General features: G+C 47.0%; 1 protein-coding gene across 1 annotated transcript in view; it reads left to right on the forward strand.

Moving 5' to 3' along the window:
• The window catches only part of RPH3A (rabphilin 3A), a 106156-nt gene that overhangs the window by 54675 nt on the left and 28944 nt on the right, over positions 1-22537 (forward strand). The window contains exons 4-9 of the mRNA XM_077159895.1: positions 1173-1319; positions 16703-16832; positions 18047-18133; positions 19666-19831; positions 22236-22274; positions 22374-22526. Coding sequence (XP_077016010.1) covers positions 1173-1319; positions 16703-16832; positions 18047-18133; positions 19666-19831; positions 22236-22274; positions 22374-22526 — 722 coding nt within the window. The remainder of the gene's footprint in view (positions 1-1172; positions 1320-16702; positions 16833-18046; positions 18134-19665; positions 19832-22235; positions 22275-22373; positions 22527-22537) is intronic.

Consider the following 22537-nt stretch of genomic DNA (forward strand, 5'->3'; position numbering starts at 1 on the left):
AAGGATGGTGTGAAGGTTTAATGGGGTCACATGGGCCCAGAGTAAGTGCTGGGTCAGTTTTGTTCTATATCCCAAATGGAATGATGGAAAAGTTTAGGCAATGGCTGGTGGTGAGGAGAGCACAACGCTGTAGAATATGAGTAACGGCGCTGAGTTATAGATCTGAATGTGGCTGAAAGGGGAAAATTTAGGTTGTTGCTTTTTTAAAAAGCAAGGGGTAGAGAGAAGCTGGAGCTCAGAATGCTGTGGGAGACTTTGAGGCTGGAAATTTGGATGCTTATGGGCAATTAAGAGATTTTATAAACCTAGTCGGCAACTATTTTAAATTTCTAAGAAAACCCGTGTAACCCAAACAAAATGTCTTTGTAGCAAGTAGGGACTGGAGTCAACCTGGGACTTGGGGCATCAGACCACCCACCCAGAGCTGTTTCCACTCCAGCTGTAGAATCCAACCACTCTGGAATCTTTTCCTCCAGGTCGCCATGAGTTCCTACAATGCTACTTACAGACTGTCCACTTAAAACACTTCACTGGGACACTCTCAGAGAGGTATTTGCATCCCGTTGGACAGATGACCAAACAGGTATTTTAGTTCCCGAGGCTGCTCAGAACGGATGTGATGGAATGGGCCAAATATGAGTAACGGGAATTTATTAGCTTACAGTTTGAGGCTGTGAGTATGAAGCATCAAAGCGATACTTTCTGCTCAAAGACCACTGCCGGTGATCCTTGGTCCCTCCGCCATGTGACAAGGTACCTGGCAGTGTCTGCTGGTCTCTCCCTTCTCTTCCAGGTTTTGTTGCGTTCAGGTTCTTGCTTCCATGGCTTTCTGCCTCTCCTTCTAAATTCTGTTTATAAAGGGCTTCAGTAAGAGGATTAAGGCGCATCCTAAATGAAGTGGGTCACCCCTTGATTGAAGTAGCCTCACTGAAAGATGCTCCATACAGCAGGTCCACACCCACAAGAATGGATTAGATTGAAGAACATGCTTTTTCAGGGTACATACAGTCTCACGCCACCACGTGAGGTCCTGAGAGACCTGGGTCTTTAGCTTCCCAGCAGGGATTTGAACTGAGACTTACCAGAATCCAGGGTCCACATGCCTAACCGCTACTCCACACTGCCTACTGGGTTGTCCCTCCAACTTTACGCCTTTCCAAATTACCTTTCAGGCTCCAGGCAGGCTGGTCCATCCATCCCAGTGACCAGCCTGACAGGCAGAGGAAGCAGGAAGAGCTGACCGATGAGGAGAAGGAAATCATCAACAGGGTAATCGCTCGAGCTGAGAAAATGGAAGAGATGGAGCAGGAGCGAATCGGGTAAGGCCTGACGCTCCCCGTCTATTGCAAGAGCTTGAGGGGGGAAGGGTCTGAGGGCAAGGTCCCGGGACCCCTTCCCTGGGGCTGTTCTGTGGGTGCTGGGCTGGGGCAGGGATGCCTTTGGAATTGGTTGGTAGTGACTGGCCAGACCACATGCCAAGGCACAACTGGAATCCTTGTGGCAGGAGGTGAGGAGGGCTGGAAGAAGAGAAAAGTCAAGACAGGAGAAGGGATGTGTGTGCCCTGAGGGGCATGCATGTAGGGCTTTGGCTTTTATTCTACTGGGAGTGGGAGCTCTCCAGGCTGGAGGGCTGTGTGTGTGTGTGTGTGTGTGTGTGTGTGTGAGAGAGAGAGAGAGAGAGAGAGAGAGAGAGTGTCCGTGTGTTCACTTCACACAACCAGCAGTGGATCTCAGCATTGCTAGAGAAAGGGAAATGGATTTTCAGAGATTTAAGAGGAAGGAGAATGGATTTTAACGCTGGACTTTCAGAAGCAAGAACACCCCTCAATGGGTGGTTTTTTTTTCCTGCATAGCACTTACCACTGGCTAACATATTTTATATTTTATAAATCTATTTGATTACTGTGTGCCTCTCCCCACCAGATTCCAGGATTGTTGGAGGCTGTAACCCAGTGTCTGGCAGTAAACTAGTGGAGTGAATGAGTGAACAATGACTGGTCCCCGCTCCCCTGGGCTTCCTTTCCCCATCTTCTGTTGCCAAGAGGCTGGAGAGTTTAGAATCTTGTGCTCCGAAGTCCAAATTCCCAGGGAAAGCCCTCTGATTGGCTGGCCTGTGTCAGGTGCCATCCATCATCTAATCAGCTGTGGCCAGGGGTGCCAGGCCATGCTGTGCAAGTGTGGCTGCTAGCCAGCTGCCAAGGGTAAAGCTAAGGGGGTCTCTGTGGCCTGGGCCTCTCCCAGGTCGAATGTTCTGGGTCAGGGTAAATGGGGTCCCTATCTTGTTCTCCATGTCCTTCCCTATTCCCGAGACTAGCCTGGTGACACTGGCAGAATTGTGTAGTGCTTGAGAGCTGAGGCCCCCAGATAGAACAGGGTTCAAACTCCAGCTCTGCCACTCACTACCTGTGTGACCTTGGCTAAGCCATTTTAAGATACTTCTAAGTGACTGTTCAATTAGCATGCAAAGGATTATTGTGGCGGCTGGCACAGAGCAGATGCTCAATAAATGGCAGCCATCATTTAATGATGAGTTTGCTGAGGAAAGTCGATTTTTGACATCGGCCAAGGCCTCTCTGCTAGAATTATGTCCTAGGATCCCTGTTTGGTGAGCCCTGAAATTTTAGCAGCCCCTGACTTTTCCTGAAGAAGATTTGACAGGCTCCCAAGGAAGCTTGGAGCGAGCCCTTGGTGACAGAATGTCTCCTGGCTGAGATGATGTGTTTTCTGCCAGGCTTCCTGGACTGGGGAGAATGGTCCCAGAGGATTCTGGTGTGACTGTTTCACTGCACCCTTCCAGCATCGCCAGAGGCAAACCCAGTGCTATTTGTGTCTCCTAAACTCGCACCTGCCTGATTCCTGTTCTATCCATGCTGCCCTGGGCAGGGATCAGAGTCAAGTCAGATGAAAGGGAAGTGAAGCATCGAACTTGGACCAAGGCTGAGGATGGAGTGCCATCTGGGGCTCCCACTTCAGAACCTGTGGCTGCCAGTTAATGAGCTTTTGGGGCCTCAATTTCCCCACCCGTCAGTGAGGTGGTCAGTCAAATTCTAAGGATCCTTTATGCTTAGAATCAGCAATATTTAGGGGTATCTGGTGGAGAACCCCACACCACACTGTTAGCTGTGCTTTGCAGCGCAAATGAGAGGCTATGTTAAAATTTCAGATATATTTATGTCCCCTTCAAGATCTGGACACCAGTTCTGTGATACCTAATTTCCTTTTCTAATCCCCGAGTGCGAGCCATCTTGGACAGGGGTGAAATCGTCATAATAAGCATGACAAATGACCATTATAATGGGGACCATTTACTGTGTACTTACTGTCTGCCAAGCTCCACACCTACAAATTTCATGGATTAGCTCATTATCTGCTCCTCTCAACCGCAGGAAAGAGGGTTGTTATCCCCATTTTGCAGGTAAGGAAACTGAGACTCAGAAAGAATAGATCACTTGACCAAGGTCACATAGAGCCAAGAGGCACATCCCTGTCTGCCTGACTCTCGAAACTGTGCAGGTGTATGTTTCCTGAAGGTCCGTCTCCAATTTCTTAGGCTCTGCAGAACCTGGCAGTGATTTCCAGATTTGGAAGGCACATCTTGCAAATTGGAAGCTGGAATCCCTTCTGTGTTGCCCTAGTGATTCTTTCCAGCTCTTAGTGGCCTGTCTATGCCTCCAAAGCTACCAGAAGTGACTCTCCATTCTGCCATGGCTTTGAGAGTCTTCTAGGGAAAGAATGGCCCCTCAGCCTCCTGGGAGGCACTCCTTCCCTGAGGCGGTTTTGCTAGAGTTGTTTATTTCAGGAAGCCCCAGGGAGCCCCGGATCAAGCAGCAGAGCAGAACTGGTTCTCCCCCAGGAGCCCCTCTGCTCCTTCTTGGGACTGTCTAAACCTTTGCTTCCTACTCAGCCCCCAGCCCTTAGCCTCCAGGATACAGGGACTATGGCCAGAAGGACAGCTCATTAAACAGCCTCATTTCTCCCCCACATTCCTTATTCGAGCACTAAATGGCATCTTAGGGTTGATTTACATGCTTTGACTGGTGCAGACTTTCTAGATTAGTTAAGACACTTTTCTTACAAGAAAGGAAACCCACTCAGCGAAGTTGTTTCACTTATCTATTGCCGTGTGACAAACTACACAAAACTCAGTGGCTTAAAACAACAACAGCATATTATTTTTCAGGATTCTTTGGGTTAAGAATTTAGGCAGGGCCTTGCTGGGCAGCTTGTCTTGCGTGGTGTTGGCTGGGGTCACTCAGCTGTAGTCAACTGGTGGCTGGACTGGAAGTTCCAAGAAAGCACCACTCCCATGTCTGATACTTTGATGCTCGTCACATGGCCCCTCTTTCTCCAGATCTTTCCTTATTCAGTACTTTGGCCTAAGCTTCTTTACAGGTTAGCTGGATCCCAAAAGATCAAAGGTGGACGCTGTCAGGCCTCTTCAAAGCTAGGTCTGGAAATGGCAGGGTATTGCTTCTGCCATATTCTGTTGGGAGGATAGATACCATGTCCTGATGGGAAGAGGGCACATGCATGCAAGGAAGAAAAGCATTTTGGCATCCACCTCTGAGACTCTATCACCTTATGTAAAAAAGGGGGGATTTAATATAAGGATTCAGAGATATCTCAAGGAATGTGAGGGCAGAAACACAGTCTAGCCTCAAAAAGTTCTCCTTTCCATCCCACATGTCAGGAAATATATCCATGCTACCCCTCTCCAGTTGTTTTATCTCCTCTTAGTCCTAATTGTAAAATCCCAGGGCAGGACTATGATTGGTCAAGCTTGCACCGGGTGCCCACCCCCCATCCAATCAGCTGTGGCCAGAGGTACCACACCATGTTACACAAATATAGCAGCCAAGTGCTTCCCTTGGGCATGATGGGGGTGTTTGTGAAATGGAGAGAAACCCACAGGGGCTGTCTTAGGATTTTTATCCTGTACTGCCTGGGATTAGACACTTGCCTACGGAAATGTTTGCACTTCCATTGTGTTTTCCATTGGTAGGTGCCATGTGGCCACATGGCTTTCCCTTCTGTCCAGAGCCTCAGCTCCATGGGGTCTTCTCAAAGGCATCTGCTCACACATCGTGCCTGCAAAGGGACAGGCAGCTGGGCGGCTTCCATTCGAGGACAGCTCCCCTCAACAGATGGGCCCCCAAAATGTAATTAGGATCTGTCATTGACCTTGGTGTCCGGACACTGTGATGGACGGGGAAGGCAGACAGATGCAGGAGACCTTTGCTGAGAGAATCGCTTGTATCCCATCACCTCTCTGTCTTGGCCCTACCATATCCCGTCTTTCTGGCACAGAATTTCCCCAAACTGTGGACAGAGAGAGACGTGAATAATAGTGCTTGGAACTTGCTGTATCTAGTTAGGTAGGCATCTTGCCTATGGGTGGTTGAGCCAGCAAGAAGTCGGCTCTCTTATGCTATCTTCTTTCTAAAAAAGGGTTTTGTTTTTGTTTTTGTTTTTGTTTTTTGGTGGTTTCTTTTTTTTTTTAAACCTGGTTTAAAACCATTTTGTGGAAGGGACCCAGGGGGTTAGGGACATCTTGATATTATAGGCACATTTATCCATGTATGTTTATGCATTTTTTGAAAGAAAATCTTCATAGCTTTTGTCCCATTTAGGGAAACTCTGAATCCATCCCCCAATATTAAGAACTACTGAATAGAACCTCAGTTTTGCCAGGGGGGTGGAACAATGTTTTCTAATGTCCATCTAGCCTTACTGCTTCATGAATCTGTTTGTACAGTTCGAAAATGGAAGTTTTCTAATGGCTTAATTAGCCCATAAAAGAGAGAGATCTAGTAAATGCAGCTGAAGGTATCAGCCAGAGACCTAACTAAGGAAGCCTCTCATTGAATCCCTTTAACCTCAGCCCTACTGCTCTCTCTGTAAAATGGGAACATCTGTAAAATTAAGTGAGGCAGTCTCCAGGTTCCTCTAGCCCAGGGTTTTGCAACTACAGCACTGTTGAGACTTGGGGACAGAAGATTCTTTGTTGTGGGGGGCTGTCCTGTATATTGTGGCATGTTTAGAGGCATTTCTGGGCTCCACCCACTAGATGCTTCTAGTAATACCACACTGTCCTCTAGCTGTCATGACCAAAAATGTCTCCAGGCATTGTCAGGTGTCACCTGTACGGCAAAATCAGCCCCTGTCGAGAACCACTGTTCTAGCCCTTTTGTCGGGTAATCCACAAGGAGGAGAATTCAAAAGAATTTTCCTATAGCCAAACTCAACTTCTAGGGAGATAATAACAGCAGTCCACTTTTACAAAGCACCGCGGGCCAGCATTCAACTCTAAACTTCAGATAAAGTCCTTCATGTAATCCTCACAACCATTCAGTGGGATGGGTCCTTTTATTGTCAATCATTCCCATTTTATAGATAAGGAAACTGAGGCACAGAGAGGCTAATCCACTTGTTCAGGGTCACGCTGTTCATAAGTGGTAGAACTGAAATCACGTTTATGGGCTGCTCTATTCAGAGACAAACAGGTATTGTCAAGTACTGTGCTAGGAACTGCAAATATACCACATTTCATTTACTCCCCATAGTGTCTGAGAGAGGGACCGTTATCTCTGCTTTACAGCTGAGGGAACTGAAGCTCTGAATGGTTAAGACCCTTACCCATGGCACAGAGCCTTTATACGGCCAAAGCAGGCTTTGAATTCAAATATTTTCCACTTTCTTCCTCCGCCTTTTGGGGATGCAGATGGGGAAGGCAAATGACAGCTGATTTCAGGGACTGAGGGGGTCAGTGATTGACAGGAAGTCACAGGTGTTCATCTAGTGAATTGGTTCAGTTTCCCACACTTTGTCCATCAAGGAAGTAGTTTGTTCCTCACCGCCCAGCAGACACCGTTGTCCCGTGAGCCTCAGGGTCCTCATTCTCTCAACTCTGTTTTCTAAGACAGGGAAGGGCAGGCAGAGGTGTCAGAAAGAGCCCCAGCCGGAGCGCTGCAATGAAGCAACGACGCCATCCCTCTCCCCTGGGTGACAGCGTCTGGGCATCTAGACTTAGCTTCAGCGGTCTCTGTCGCACACAGGCTGTGTGCTCTTGGGCAAGTGACTTCCCCTCTGTGTGCCTTGGCTTCCCCATTTATAAAGTGGGAGTGCAAAACAGAACTGACCGCACAGGTTGTTGATGAGTTAAAGAAATTAATGCATGGAAAGTGTTTAACACAGCCAGCCCCTGGAGAATAAGTGCTGGTGGATGGCCTCTATCACTATTGCCGGTTTGATAACCACCCAGCATGGGGGCCTGGCGTTGACTGCCCCAGGCCACCGAGCCCTCTAATCATCTCCCTCTCTCGGCTCCCCATCTCTGAGTTGGGGTGACCCTCCCCAAGTCCTGAGGCTCGGGTAGGACTCCCTTTCACAAATCCGTCAAGGAGAGCAGGTAGGGTCCTAGGCTCCTCGGGTGTTAACAGTAATGACCCACGGGGAGAATTAATGAGTCTGAGATTTGCACAGCCACCGGCTTCCAGGTGCAGCTCAGTCACTGCAGGACGAGCTCCCGAGACACCCTGGCCCAGAGGCCGTGGCCTGGCTGCATCCGAGCAGCCTGTCCCCACACACAGCAGATGGCCCAATCTTGACTTTAGCAGACACTACGTTTAATAGACTCAACGGTAATAGCCCCTCTCTTGGCAATTCGGTTGAAGCAAAGAGCAGCATGATTCTGGAATTGGTGATGTGTGTGTGTGAGAGAGAGACAGAGAGAGAGAGAAACAGACACAGACAGACAGACTGCACAGCTCCCGTGCTCCTGCTTTGCTGTGTTGTTTTGAATGTGGTATAATCATACTCAACTGCTGCTTGTAAAGGCACCTGCTCCAGCCCCATTCTGTCATTTGGTGGAACCCCAGCTTTTAACCATTTCCCTGCTGATTCAGGGATCCGTGCACAAACCCATCACCCCTCGGCAGACCAGGGGCCTTCCTTGGGCTCTGCGGCAGGCACATTTAACTGATTTCCTGGAACAGTTTTGCATCCATCAGTCTTCTCTTCAACATTCATCAAAATGCTGCCGCAAAACTGGTTTAAAAACTCAGAAGCAGTTGCCTCAATGTTTCTAGGGCCAATATGGGCTTTTTGAGCTTAACAAAGCAAGTGACTGTCCATCCTCCTCTTTTCTTATCCCCTTGTCTGTGGAAGGCAGCCAGCCGTGGCTGGGGTCTCTGCACACGCAGGGTGTGTGCAGCCGTGTTCCTGCATGTGGATCCTAACCATGCACGTGGGTGCTCACACGTGTGTGTATGGACTTGTGCCTCTTCAGGTGTCCCAGCAGGCCAGTGTGTTCTTACGTGCTTAACATGTGTCTGCCCATACATGCATGTTCAGAGATGGGCACATGAGTCCTATAAATTGCTAGCCATTGCAGCCTTTTCCAGAGCTTTAGAAAGATGGATTTCACAGGCCAATGATTGCACAGAGAGTTATAAAAGCTGCAGATTTTCAGGAGAAATAACTTAGCAGCAACCACTGCTGACCGTTTACCATGTTCCAGGAATTTTACCAACACTTATTTTATCTTTGCACCAGTTCTAGGAGGTAAGGGCTTTGTTTTCCCTGATCTATAATTTGAAAAACTGAGGTTCAGAAGGGCTAAGTAACTTTCTTGGGGGTCACAGAGCTAGGAAGTGGCAAAACCCAGAAACACATCCAGGCAACCTCAGTCAGAAATGACACCCCAACCCCTGCATTGTAACTGCCTCCTACTTTTAAATTCCAAATTTGTGTGCGTGTGTGTGTGTGTGTGTGTGCGCATGTATGTCATGCATGCATGTGTGCAGGGAGTCCACATTTCCCTGGGGTTGAGCCTGAGCACAGGGAGAAGGTGACTGGAACCTTGCAGAGCCAAAAGCTTGGCTTATCTGACAACAGCCAGCCGGGGGGATTTGCCCAGCCTTGCCGTGGGAGGGAGGGCTGAAAGCTGCTCCAGACCTGAGTCGGGGGAGGGAGAACTGGGTGGTAGACGGGGCTGGAAAGTGGGGTTGTAGGAGGCAAAATAGCCCCCCACCAAAGATGTCCATGTCCTAATCCCCTAATGTGCAACCTTACATGCCAAAAGGGTCTTTGCAATAGAGTTGAGTTCCTGATCTTGAGCTGGGGAGATTATCTCAGATTGTCTAGGTGGGCCCAATGTAATCTCAAGAGGTCTTAGAAGAAGGAGGCATGGCAGGAGGGTCAAACCACAGAGAGGATGGAAGTTGCTACACGGCTGGCTTTGAAGATGGAGGAAGGGCCCGTGAACCAAGGAATGTGGGTGGCCTCTGGGAGCTGGAAAAGTCCAGGAAATAATCCTCCTCTCTACCTGGAATTGCTGCAGCATCTTAAACTGACTGCTCTGAGCCTTCAAGGGCTCCATTCACAGTGTCCCTGTATCAGCTCAAAATGGGATAAGGTTTAAGTCTCCTTGACTGAAAGTCCCTTAATGCTGTCACTCTTACAGACCCTGCATGGTGTGGTCCCATCCACTCCTCCAGCCTTGTCCTCCTCCGTGCAGCCCACTAGCCATGCTGACTGTCCTTTAAGTCCTTTCCACAGGTAGTGCCCTTCCTCTCCCTTCTTACCAGGTCAACTTCTCTTTATCCTTCAGACTGTAGCAGTTGCTTCCTCTAAGAAGCCTTCTTGACTAGTTGGGTGCCTCCATTATGAGTTCTCATAGCTGCCCACACATACCCTTCAAGCGCTTCTTAGGAGGGTAATTACGATTATGATGTCTGAATCCCTAACTATTTGACAGCTTGGTTAGGATGGAGATCTCCTCTGTTTTGTTCGTCAACCAGTCCTCAGTGTCTGCCTCGTACATAGTCTCCCTCCATAAGTATTTGTCCAATGAATGAATAGCCCATCTGCATCCATTTGGGCTGCAAGATGAGCCCAGGCTGGGAATCCATTTCCCACCACCATGGAAGGTCATTCCTTGGTGTTCAAAGGCGGAGAGATTCTGGTGCTCCTGGGAGCTCCTTAGGGCATGGAGGTGCCCACCTGACTTCACTGAGTAACCAGCAGTGTCCCTTAAGCCCCCAACCTGGCGATGGATTTGTTCCCTGGATACCAAGTGTGAGTGGTAGTCATAAAGTTAATTGGGCATATAAAAACAAATCTAGAGACTGACAGCCACTTACTATCCAGCTAATTGGGCACTTAATGTGGGATTGAGGGGTAGAGACATTAGACAAACAAAACCAGGCCTGCCAGCTGCGGGGGCGGGTCTTTTCTTTCTGGCATTCAGGGCCCCTTCAGGCCAAAGCAGAGGAAATCGTGGTGTTTCAGCCCCAGAATCAGAGAATCCCTGAACGGTGCCCACAGGAGGGAACCTCATCTGACTTTCCCTTAGACTGGGAAAGGGGAGCCAGAGGGCAATGGTTTTTCAAGGTCATAGACTTGGTCAGAAGCAGGACTCAAACCCACATCTTCTAACTCTTGCCCTAGAGTGTTCTCGATCTTCAAAAATACAACGTCCTCTCTAATTTGTAAAGGTAACTGTAGAAGGTTAAGAATGTGGTGGAGTTCAGATAATTGGGCTTTTAAAGTGGGGGTGTGGCAGGGACATTAAAGAAGGATAAAAGTGACCCATCGTCCCCTGTCCCCACCCCCACCCCTGCAGTGCAAATCACTGTGTACACTCTGGTGTATTCCTTCCTGATTTGAATGTCCAGTGCACCCAAAACAGGTATGTTCCAAACCAAACTCATACCCTAATCCAAAAAAAAAAGAATTTCACATTCTGGGTTCTTTTTTCCCCAAGCTTACCATAATAAGGAGGGCACTTCCCAGGTGGCATGAGAGCTTTCCATGAACCTGGTTTTCAGTGGCTATTTTCTTGCATGTCCCATTCTTACCCTGATGACTTTCTTTGCCCTGTGGTGTCTTTCCTTACTGCGGCACTCCTTAAACTGTGGGAAGGATCCACCAGCATCAGAATCACACAAGAAGCCACTTTAAAATGCAGATTCCCAGGCCCCAGAATTGTTCTCTGAATTCTGAGCACCCTCCCCAGGTGATTCAAATGCACTGTAAATTTTGGGAACATTCCCCCATGCAGTGGCTCTCTGCAGGGCTGACTGTTTAAATACTGATATTGGGCTTAACCCAGTCCATAGCTGAGAAGTACTGCAGCTGGGTTCCTGGGCACTGATACTTTTTAACCCTCCTTGGGTGACTGTGAGATATAAGGAGGGATGAGAGCAGCTCCAGGGGTGCAGATAGGGCTCTCCTGCCAAGACCGGGAAAAACAAATATTTCTGGGTTGAAGAAGCTCAAATGTTTTATCACCAGGATACAGACCCATTTGTAGCTCATGATCTTTCATGACATAATTTTGATTTCGCTTCCTGTAAAGTTTTATTTCCAAGTTTAAAATCTTTGGCCATTGCGTCCTTCTGTCTTGTGGCCCCAGAATTTGGAATTACAGAGAAAGCGTCCAAACCAGTGGGCCTCTGGGACTCCCCTACCTAGTCCCATCTCAAAGCAGAGAAAGAAGGTCTGTTCATCTCCACTCTACATCCATCTCCTTTTATTGATCTGGACCAAATTCACAAATAACAAGGGTCCCTGAGTCGAGATATCTGAATAATGAACTTAAATCTGTTGTATTTCCATGCCATTTGCTGCCACTGATGGAAGCTAATGAGACGCTCCCAGTACAACGTGAGTTAGTGTGATCTTCTGGCATTTAAGATTGAATAATAGGAGGAGTGGGTATCCTGGGAAGGTGGCTGCCACGGGGGTTTGCAGGTGATGGGTGCAGCCACAGCTCTTAATTTCAGAGAGGAGGCAGGAAACCCCTCTAAGTTTCCTTAACAAAGCACAAAACAAACTTCAGTGTGCCACCGGGTCATCCACCCTACAATCTCTTCCTAGACTGGGCTGGCAGAGCTTGACTTGCAGTGGGGATCTTCACGGAAAGCTTTCCATGGGGTCTTCATGGAAAGCAAAGGTGATTTACTGAAGCAGAGAACTAGATGATAATCCTTGCCGACCTCTAACCCTCTCTGTGCTTCTGGATGCCCTACAATAGGGAATCGGACCGTGTCTGGCTAAGGCAGTGGATGGAGGAGAAAATAGGTGAGAACAAGGACTTGTACAAAAGAAATGCCACCATGCGATTACCAGCTCCTACCTCCGTTAGCTCACCTCATTGTTTCATATTTTACAATTCTAGTGTATTGAAAGGCATTCTGAGGTTTATCTGCTCCAGTCAACTTCAAGCTGTGTTTTAAACTGTAGAACCTAACTTCCCAGCGGAAATCTAATTCAGCAGCCCAAGCAAACACAAGCGGTAAATGCAGAGATGTTCGGGAGAAAATGGGGTATGGCAGTGCACTGGCTCTGTGGGACCTAAAGGGACCCCAGTTTGACAATGAGTGCTCTAGCCTACAGATGAAGAGACTGAAGTCCAGAGAGGCAAAGGCCAGAACTAAAATGCGGATTTCCTGACCCTATGTTGGGGGTTCTTTAGGGAAACAAGGTGACGGGGGATTTACTGGGTTTCTTGTCTCAATCCAAGGGCAGTGAGAGGCAGATGAGATAGAACCAGCTGGGTGACAGTGCATGTGCCACTTGCCAGTGATTGAGGGTCCCTCAGGGTGGGCAAGCCAGGAAAATCAAGCAACAGATCCCCATGGCTACGTGGGTGGTCTGTGTGTCGCTGGTAAGAACAGGGACTCTGGGGCCAGACTCCCTGGGGCTCAATCCTGGTTTAACCTCTTAGTAGTTGTGTGACTCTCAGGCTTAATTCCATCCACCAGAGATTCTAACTCAGTTCGTTTGGGTGGGACCTGAGAATCTGCATCCCCAGCAAGTTCCCAGGTGATGCTGAAGCCCCTGGTCTGATGACCACACTGCACGGACAGCGAGACCAACAGGGAGAAGAGGTTGGCGTTTCCAATGGAAGCAGACCATATGGGCTCACGGAAGCCCCATGTAACAGAAAGCAACTACAAGTTTTAAAATGGATAGATGATCAGATTTATGTTTTAGAAGTATCACCATGGCTGTGGTGGAGAGAGCTGACTGTAGGACATGAAGGAAAGCAGAGAGACTTAGTAAGAGGTTTCCAGAACTTCTAGCAAGATGGCGGAATAGGAGAGGCTGAGTTCACCCCAGCTCCATACAACAAGAGAAGCGATAGAAATATGACCAGGACAGTGGTTCCAGGGTGCGGTGATTATAGAGGGTCTTCTACCCTACATAGAGAGGCCCTTGGAGAACAAACAACCGGAGAGACTGGGATGGAGAGAACGGGGTGAATGCACTCGGTCCCAACTCCTTCTACCCCCCAGCTGGGAAGGTTTTCCCTTCGGCCCCCTAGGTGGGAGCTCCCGTGGCAAACTCGGGAGATAATGGACTTGCTTTGCCTGTGCACAGACTCTGCTTAGTCAAGGTGTAGTTCCTGCTCCCTGCCCCTGTGACACACTGCTGTGGCACCTGTTTGTTTGTTTTTTTTGGCAAAGACTGGGGCGCCCTTCCCCGGGGAGGAGAAGGAGACATGGAGGGGTGCCAGGCCGAAATCCACCCAGAGAAATAGACTTGTTTGTGTCCCGACACCGCTCCCCATCTCCCGTGGTGGCCCAGAGACAGCAGGTGTATGTGTGGACAGAGAGGTGAGGCCGAGGAAGCCAGCCGAGGTGAACACTGTGACTGGCCACTAGACGTGGCACCTGAGGTCGGGGCAGGTGGCCTAAAGGGATGAGAAGACTCAAGAGCACCATTTGCTGGGGAGAAGTGGAAAGTGCAGTCTGACAAATTGCCTATCTGCCTAGCTCTCAAATAAAGCCCTAAGTAGAACTACAATGTCCCCTTAAGGTTAGGGGCTTGGTTTCAAGGGGAAGGACTGACAAATCCAAAAGGGGGCCATCAAAGCTAATGCAAGTAGATTCAACATCTTATACAAGGGAAGGAAATAAATCTGCAAAATAACCTTATTAAGGCACTAAAATGTCCCATCTACAACAGAAAATCATAAAGCATGTGAAGATTCAGACAGCTATGGCTTAGCGAAATGACCAAATTAAATTACCCAAGGGGACACAGAATTTGAAACAACTAATTAAGGTTGTTGATAATGATTTAAAGGAGGGGGAGCAAGGGTAATTCAAAAGTAGAATTCACGTCTGCCATACCGGAGCCCCGGGCCCAATTCCTGGCCTATGCACTTCACAAAAAACAAACAAGCAAGCAAAACAAACAAGCAAAACAAAAAATTCAACAGGATACACACCTGGAAAAATAATGAAATGTCACCCCGCGAAACAGCATACAAAAAAGAAAATACATGATGATATAAAGGATATCAAGAAGACACTGAAGAAGCCTAACAAAGAATCTGAAAGAATAAATAGGAAAATATCAGATGTCACAGAGACGAAATATACTGTAGATCAAATTAAAAGTATATTAGAGACTGCACGGGTGGCTCAGTGGTAGAATGCTCACCTTCCATGTGGGAGACTAGTTTGATTCCCGGACCATGCACCTAAAAAAGAAAAACCATGAAGCTAAATAAAGTCTGTAGTTTAAATGTAAAAAAAAAATTTATGTTAGAGACTCATAGCAGTAGGCTTCAAGAGGCAGAAGAGAGAATAAGGAAATTAGAAGTCAGGACAATTGAATGTTCAAAAAAATAAATGGCAAGAAAAAAGGGGAAAAAAGCAACTTGATCCCAGGGAAATGACAGAGACCATGAAGCATACAAATAGAAGAATTCTTGACGTTCCAGAAGGAGATGAGAAGAGTGAAGGGATAGGAAGGCTCATTGAAGATAAAATGGGGAAAAACTTCCCAACCCTTATAAAAGACATTAACATCCAAACTGAATAAGCCCGACAAATCCCAAACAGAATAAATCTAAATTGGCTTATTCCAAGACATATGCTCATTAGAACATCAAATCTTGAAGAAAAGCCAAAAGTCATGAAAGCAGCAAGAGAAGAGATTTATTACATACAAGGGAAAATCACTCAACAGGCACCATGGAGGCAAGAAGGCAGTGGTAGGGTATAGTTCAGATTTTGAACAAAAAAAGACTTCCAGCCAAGAATTCTTTATCCTGCCAAATTGTCCTGCAAAATTGAGGGAGAGATTAAAATCCTCACAGATAAGCAAAGACAGCGAGAATATGCCAACAAGAGACATGCCCTACAAGAAATATTAAAGGGAGCTCTGGCAACTGAAAAAAGAGAGAGGGAGGTCTGGAGGAGGGTACAGAATTGAAAAGTATCAGTAATGGGGTAACTTGAAGGATAAAAATTGAGAAGGAGGAGGAAAGAATATATAGACCTGACAAATAGAAACTATAGGCAGCTATGGTAATAGTGATGAAATAGATTCCTGAAATAAAAATTTTTTTAATTTTTAAATGTTTAGTAACATGGGTCATTACTCTAACAAAGTTGATATTTGTAATAACTTTCTATTTAACATTTTGAGTATGTACCCAGTTTGTATAGCTAATCAGATGTTATTTAAGATAGTGTTTAGTATTTAGAATTTAAGAAACTCTCATATCTACTTATGTAGATTTTCCCTTGCTTTAATTTTAAATTGGTTTATGAAACATATTGAACAAATACAGGCTTTACAATGATGATTTAGATATTTTCTTTAAATATGCCTATGGGCAAGCTGAGATATCCATTTTTGGTGGTTAAGATTTTCATATTTAATTGTAAAAACACTTGTATCTTTATATCGTCCTGAAATCAAAAACTTGAAAATGTTCAGTAACACACGTCATTACTATAGCAACGTTGATATTTGTGATAACTTTCTACTTGATATCTTGAGAACACTCACAGTTTTGACAGCTAATCAAATGGTATTTAAGTTGGTGTTTAATATTTAGAATTTAGGAAACTCTGATATCTGTATTTATAGATTTTTTTCCTTGTTTGCCTTGATTTTAAATTGGTTTATGAAACCTACCGTACAAACACAGGCTTTGCAATGATTATTTGGATACTTTATTTAAATATGTCTATATATAAGCTAACTAGGATATTCATTTTTGGTAGTTCTAAGTGTAGTGTTTGTTTTCTTAAATAAAAATATTTAAATAAAACAATAATAATAAAGAGGTCTCCACAGTAGTCTAGGAGAGAAATGATGGTGGTTTGGTTGAGGTGAGGATGGAGAGATGTGGGTGGATTCCCGAAATGCGAGGGAGATGGACTCGATATGATTTGGTGACTTGATTGGATCATTGAATGTCAGGGGAGGAGGAAGTCCTCCCAGATGTCCAGCTTAAGCAAATGAGTGGATGAGGAGCAGGTTTGCTTTTGGGATGGGGATGGAGAGCAGCTAGGATGAAGACTTGTGTGAAAGCCTAAGTAGGAGAAGCTTGTGAAGACGTCCAAGTGAAGCTGTCACGCAGACAATCAGATAAGCAGTTCTGGAGCCCAGAAGGCAGCTCCCTTGGAGGCGATGGCATGCTATGGAAAGGACTAGATCATGCTCCTAATGCTACGTCCATAAAATAGATTGGCTTTAAGGCTAGGGGGGCCGGGGTGCTTGAAGATGTAGCAGGATTTTGCGTGCAGGTGCCTTTCTCTGGGGAAAGCTTCACTGCCGCCATCATCATACGCACGAGAGTCTGTGACTCCCAGGAGATGAAGGTGACGGTGCTGTGGGGAGATGCTGTGTCTCTGGTCCTGTGAGGGCCTCGCCACCCTGTCTCTGCTTCCAGGCGCCTGGTGGACCGCCTGGAGAACATGAGAAAGAATGTGGCGGGGGACGGGGTGAACCGCTGCATCCTGTGCGGAGAACAGCTGGGGATGCTGGGCTCCACCTGCGTGGTGTGTGAAGACTGTAAGAAGGTACCGTCCCCTTCCACTCCCTCCTCTGTTCAGCACCTGCCGAGGGGCCAGAATCTGGGCTCAAGCCTTGAGACTTGGGGGCGGGGCTTGGGTCCTAGGGGTAGTGGCCAGAATATGATTCCTTCTGAGATGTTCACATGCTCGGCCGACCGTCCTTACTGGTTCCTCCTCTGGAAGTCCCTGTGCCCCCTTCTGTCCCTTCAGCCAGCTCCACCTGGGATGAACTTAGGAGGCCAAGATTTGATATGAGCTATGGTTAAGACAGCACATATCCTGGTTGCGGCTTAGTGAGTTATTTGTCAGCCTAAAGACCATGCTGGGCATGTGTACATTGGAAGGTCTACCCAGCACTCTCTTGCTCTAGTTATGGTACAAGACACTTAGAAAGTCCCTCTGCAGCCAGATGAGAATTACTGGGATTTGAGAACATTTGTTCTCGAAGGGGAGTCTCTCTGCTCTCTTTGCCCTCCCCCCACCCCGATCTTTAAACTGTCTGCGCTTGAAAATTGCACAGCAGGGATACAACTACCTTTGGGTCCATCCAGTTCCTGGGACAGGAATTCAGGGAAGCAACCCAGCTGGAGACATCTTTTGTGTTTGCTTGGCATCTCCTGTTTGGTGTCCCGTTTAGCAGTTAGAATTCAATATTGAGGAAAGGACGTCAATTCTGAAAATGTATCTCCAGAAGTCCACCAGTTAGTGAGAGTCTCCTGATCTATTAGATTTCCCTATTTATCTTGACTGTCCTGAAACTCACCTGAAAATAGACTTTCATCACACAGGTGTGGCATTTACTCAGATAACTTCTTTCTTGGGAAGCTGGGCTTCTAATTACACTCCAGGTGGCTTCAGATCCATTTTATAAGGAAAGAAGGAATAAATTAATGAACAAGTTGTACATCAAGCCTTTCCTCTTGAAAAATCCTTTCCATGTAAATGATATCCCCTATGTGGATATTGAAAACTCAGCCCGCACAGGGACCCTTGGAGAATTCCTTCACCCAGGGCTTGGGAAAGATTCAAGGTCTTGTTACTGAAAATGAAGACTGGCCTTGCTCATGATAGGAATTTGAGGAAAGGGGGAGTGATCTAGCTTTCTGCATTCACCCAGAGAGAATGGGGCTCCACTGCCACCCCTCCCAACCCTTCCTCCATTCCTGTCAGCTCAGAGCCTGGTACCCCTGAGTGTGCACTGTGCTGCGTTTTGTCCCTAGAATGTCTGCATCAAGTGTGGGGTGGAGACCTCCAACAACCGCCCACCTTCCGTGTGGCTCTGCAAAATCTGCATCGAGCAGAGAGAGGTGAGTAGCCTGGTCCTCCCACCTAGCTGCTGGGACTCCTCCCCCTCTTTTCCCAGCTCCCCATTTCTTCCTGGAACCAAGGAAATAGGGTAGCAGTTGGAGGCTGGAGGACCTGGTCAGGGCTTGCGTCGTAAGCAGTTGGGTATAAAAGGAACCAGGTCAGCTGTGAACACTGGTGGACAAGCCCCTCAGTGTTTTGAATGAATTTCTTTTCTCTTCCTCCCCTTCTTTTCCATCTTTCCCCTCTCTTTTCCCCTCTTTGTTCCTTGACCTCGTGATTCAGTTCTTCCCTTTTCCCCATTTTCACCTCCTGAGTCTTCCCTTTCCACAATCTTTTCTTTCTCTTTCCCTCTGCTCCACTTCTTGTCTCCAATTTTTTTGCCTCCCTCTCATTTGAGCTCTTTGTTCCCTCTCATCCTTACCTCCTTTCCTTTCCTCTTCCTCATTCTCTCTTTGCCTCTCACCCTTCACGCTTCTTTCTCTGCACTGTCTCTTTACTCTGTTTCTTTCTCCCATGAGAAAGAACAACCCTACAACGTGACATTTTATTACTCATTTTGTTCCAATTAAGTCCTTTCTCCTTCTCTCAGGTTCCCCCCTACTCACCCTTGCTGCAGAGCTCTGCCTTTGACCCAAAGACCATGGTCCCCTCAGGATCAGGCAGAGACCTGCAGAAAACAGGTGGCAAGCCCAACCGTGTACTCAAGGAGTGGTTAATACGGGTGCTCACCTCAAAGGTCTGGGCAGAGAGAAGGAAGATCAGCAAGGGATGGTGAAGCACCCCACGGCCAGCAAGAGCAGAGGGGCTGTGACCACTCCTAGGAGCAAAAGGCTGGAAAAGGAAGCAGGCACCAGACTGGAAGGTGGCTGTGCCCCAAAGGAGCGATGGCCTTTAGCAGAGGAGTGCCCTCACTGTCAGTCTCGCAGGGAGAGCCCCATGGGACATGCACCCCAGCCTCACGCTCCTCCTATCTTCTAGTCTTCCACTGGTGAGCTCCATGACCACAGGCCACTGGAAGACAGAGGTCAAGAAATTCTGGTTACTGCAGTCTGTGCCGTTGAGCCTTCTGGGGCCCAGAGCAGTGGAAAGGGTGGAGAACTGATCGGAAGGTCCAATAGAAGATTTTTAGCGCATCATCCTAGGTGGATGAAGGCCAGAGGCCTTGGGGAGGTCATGGGTAGGCAACCCTCTTTGGAACAGCTAGCGTAGTACACTACATTGGAGGGATAGAAGGCATGGTGTCCAGTCCTGGTTCCTCCGCTCTTTGACTGGGTAGCTTTGAGCCAGTCCTTAACCTTTCTGACATCCAACTTTCCCCATCAAAAAAATGGGCACATTCAGACCCTCATCAATGTGCTTTCAGGGCTGCCACGTGGATCAAATATGTGAATGAAGCTGTGCACCGGTAAGCAAGGGTGAGGCTCTTATTCAGTGTGCTAAAGAGCAAGGAGCAAAATGAAAGGTTGGCACTCAAGAAAGAAGGGACAGTGGTGCTGGGCTGCCACCTCCTTGTCCTCTACTTCTCACCCAGGTGTGGAAGCGTTCTGGAGCGTGGTTCTTCAAGGGCTTTCCCAAGCAGATGCTCCCACAGCCCATGCCTATAACGAAGACCAAGCTCCAGCCACCTGTCAGCGAGCCTGCTGCCCCCGAACGGCCCATCCCTGAGCCCAAGCACACTGCCCGGGCTCCAGCTCGAGGTAGGAGAGAACAGCTCAACCTTCCAGCACGAAGGACAGCTCTTGGAAACTGGTCTACCTGGAGATGTCCTGCCCGCATGTCTGTGTTTCTACTCGGTTGGTGGGCAGTCAGCCTCTGGGCTTGGGGCTAAGTTTCCTATGTCCTCTTCACAGCTCACCAAACATCCTTAGCAGGAGGGTATCACAAAGATCTTTCCAGAGATGCCAGGCTGCCTGGCGGAGTTGTTAGAGGTACAGCAGAAGTAGGAATTCAAGTCAGGAACTGGGAGAGCCCCCACCACCACCAAAATATATCCTGGAGCCTGGGTGGATTTGGGGCTTGCTGAGAAGGTCCTCCAGCCCCCTGATATTTCTTCTATCAACCATCAGCAAATCTGAAATTGAACTAATTAAAAGTGAAAGATGAATAGAAAGGAAATTAGTAAAACAAAATTACCACTAATAATGATATTATCACTGTTATTCAAGTATATCATTATTAAAATGATAAAATGAGAGTATCAAATGGTTTTTTTAATAAAGCAACCACAGTTAAAAAAAAAAACAACAGCATTTTAATTGGATGAGACCACTGGGACTGATCAGATAAAGCCGTTTCAATATATTTGGTTAACACGAAGTAATGAAATCTGGTCTAAGTGACATTTCTGGAGTTGAGTGCAGGCAATGGAAGGTTATAAGTATAGGTCTCAAAAATCAAAGTGACAAACTGTATCTCCTATAAGATAACTTTTTTTAGGTACCCAGCACAGTGCCTGGCACCCAAAAGGGGATCCACAAATATTTCCTTCCTGACCAGGAATGAGAAATTTCTCCTTCTTACAGAGAATAGCCAAATTGTCAACATACACTGAGTCCCCAAGGAGTCCCCAGTTTCCAGCACTTGAGCATCCGTCTTCTTGGTTAAGCATTAGTCCCAGGAGGCTGAAAAGACTGTGTTATTGCATAACTATTGAGAGTTGGACATCAGAGGGCCAGAGGATCTGAGTTTGGATTCCAGCTCTGCCACACAGCTGTGTGAGCTTGGGCAAGTGACCTAACTTCTCTGAGACTCTGTTTCCTCACATATAAGATTAGTAATGCATTGGGTTATTTTGAGGATTAAAGGGGATCCTATATGTAATGTGCTTTGCAGAGTGGAGCCCTCAGTAAATATTGGCTAATATTATTATGTGTTAATCACCTAAACATAGACACATATGCATACAAGCATAAGTGGTATGCACGAGCCTATCAGATAAACTCTGACAAATAAAATAGCAGTGAAAATGTGGTTGCTGTAATACCCATTCTCCCCATTAGAAAGAAGCAAAAGCAGCAGTATTGCATAGCGACACCTAAAGAAAATATCAGTAGTAATATGCAGGGCTGGTGCATGTGTGGGAAACTGGATATTCTATATACTGTTGGGAGGGCTGTAAGTTCCTTCAGGCCTTTTGGAAAATGGCTGAATTTATTAGAATTTTCAACGTCTAGGCCATTTGACCCAGCAGTTTCTCTATGGGAATATGCCTGACAGCAGTAAAACTACTGATGTAAAAATATATGCATAAATATATTTATTGTATCAATGTTTATAGTTGCAATATAGCAAAAGCACTAGAAAAAACAAAGATTCATTAATATGGGAATTGTTGACTTTAGTATAATTTGTCTACCCCATGGTATATTTTACATCTTTTCAAATGGACTGATATGAATGCATATTGCAGATCTAGAATTATAGCCATGATGGCCTCCTTCAGTGTTCTTTCAGCAAACATTGAACGAGACCCTAATAAGTTCTAGGCCCTGTTCTATGCCCTAGGGATATGCTGGTGAACAGACCAAATTCCTGCCCTTACACCTCCTAGCAGAGAAAGGAGATGTTCGACAAACAACAGTACAAATTTAATAGAAGGTCAGGTAGCAGTAAGTTTGGGGGAGCAAACTAAAGCAGGAAAGAAGTAGTTACTGATTAGAGGCTCCATTTCTGTAAAATGGCCAGAGAAGTCTTGTCTAAGGCATTTGAAGAAACACCCAACTTGTCTCGAGACACTGAGTGATAGGGAGCCAGTAGAATATTTGGGGATACTGTGTGCAAAGTGTCTGCGTAGGAGCGAGCTTGGTGAGCCCTGGAGAAAATCTGAATAAGTGAGCAAAGCACATTCTAGAACATTCTAGAACCAAAGATCCCTTTTGGTCTTTTTCTAGCCTATGTATCCTCATTTATGTTTTATATACGAAGGAAATTGTATGAAATTGTTAACAGCAACGATATCAGAGAGGAGGTTGGGAGGGAAGACCTATGATTTTTAAAAAAACGTACTTAGGCATGGAGGATGGGCCTCTCTGTGCACTCCTTGAGTAATGTCCCAGACACCAGAAAACCAGCATGCCTTGTCTTTTTTCTTACTTTCTCCAGGTGACACTGAAGACAGGAGGGGCCCAGGTCAGAAGGCAGGTGGGTTCTGCGGATTCCATCTTCTTCCTTGGGGTGGAAATGTTTCAGCCCGTTCCTGCCTTGCCCTTTCCTCCATTCAACCTGTGTTTTTCCTTCCAGGCCCTGAACTGGCCTCTGCTCCGGGGCGAGGAAGCTATGGGCCTCCTGTGCGCAGGGCCTCTGAGGCGCGAATGAGCTCATCCCCCCGGGATTCAGAGGGCTGGGAGCATGGCGAGGGTGGGGCCGGCAGTGACTCCAGCCGGAGCCCAGCAGGTGAGAGAGCC

The sequence above is a fragment of the Tamandua tetradactyla genome, chromosome 5, assembly GCF_023851605.1.
Source record: "Tamandua tetradactyla isolate mTamTet1 chromosome 5, mTamTet1.pri, whole genome shotgun sequence".
Taxonomy (NCBI): Eukaryota; Metazoa; Chordata; class Mammalia; order Pilosa; family Myrmecophagidae; genus Tamandua; species Tamandua tetradactyla.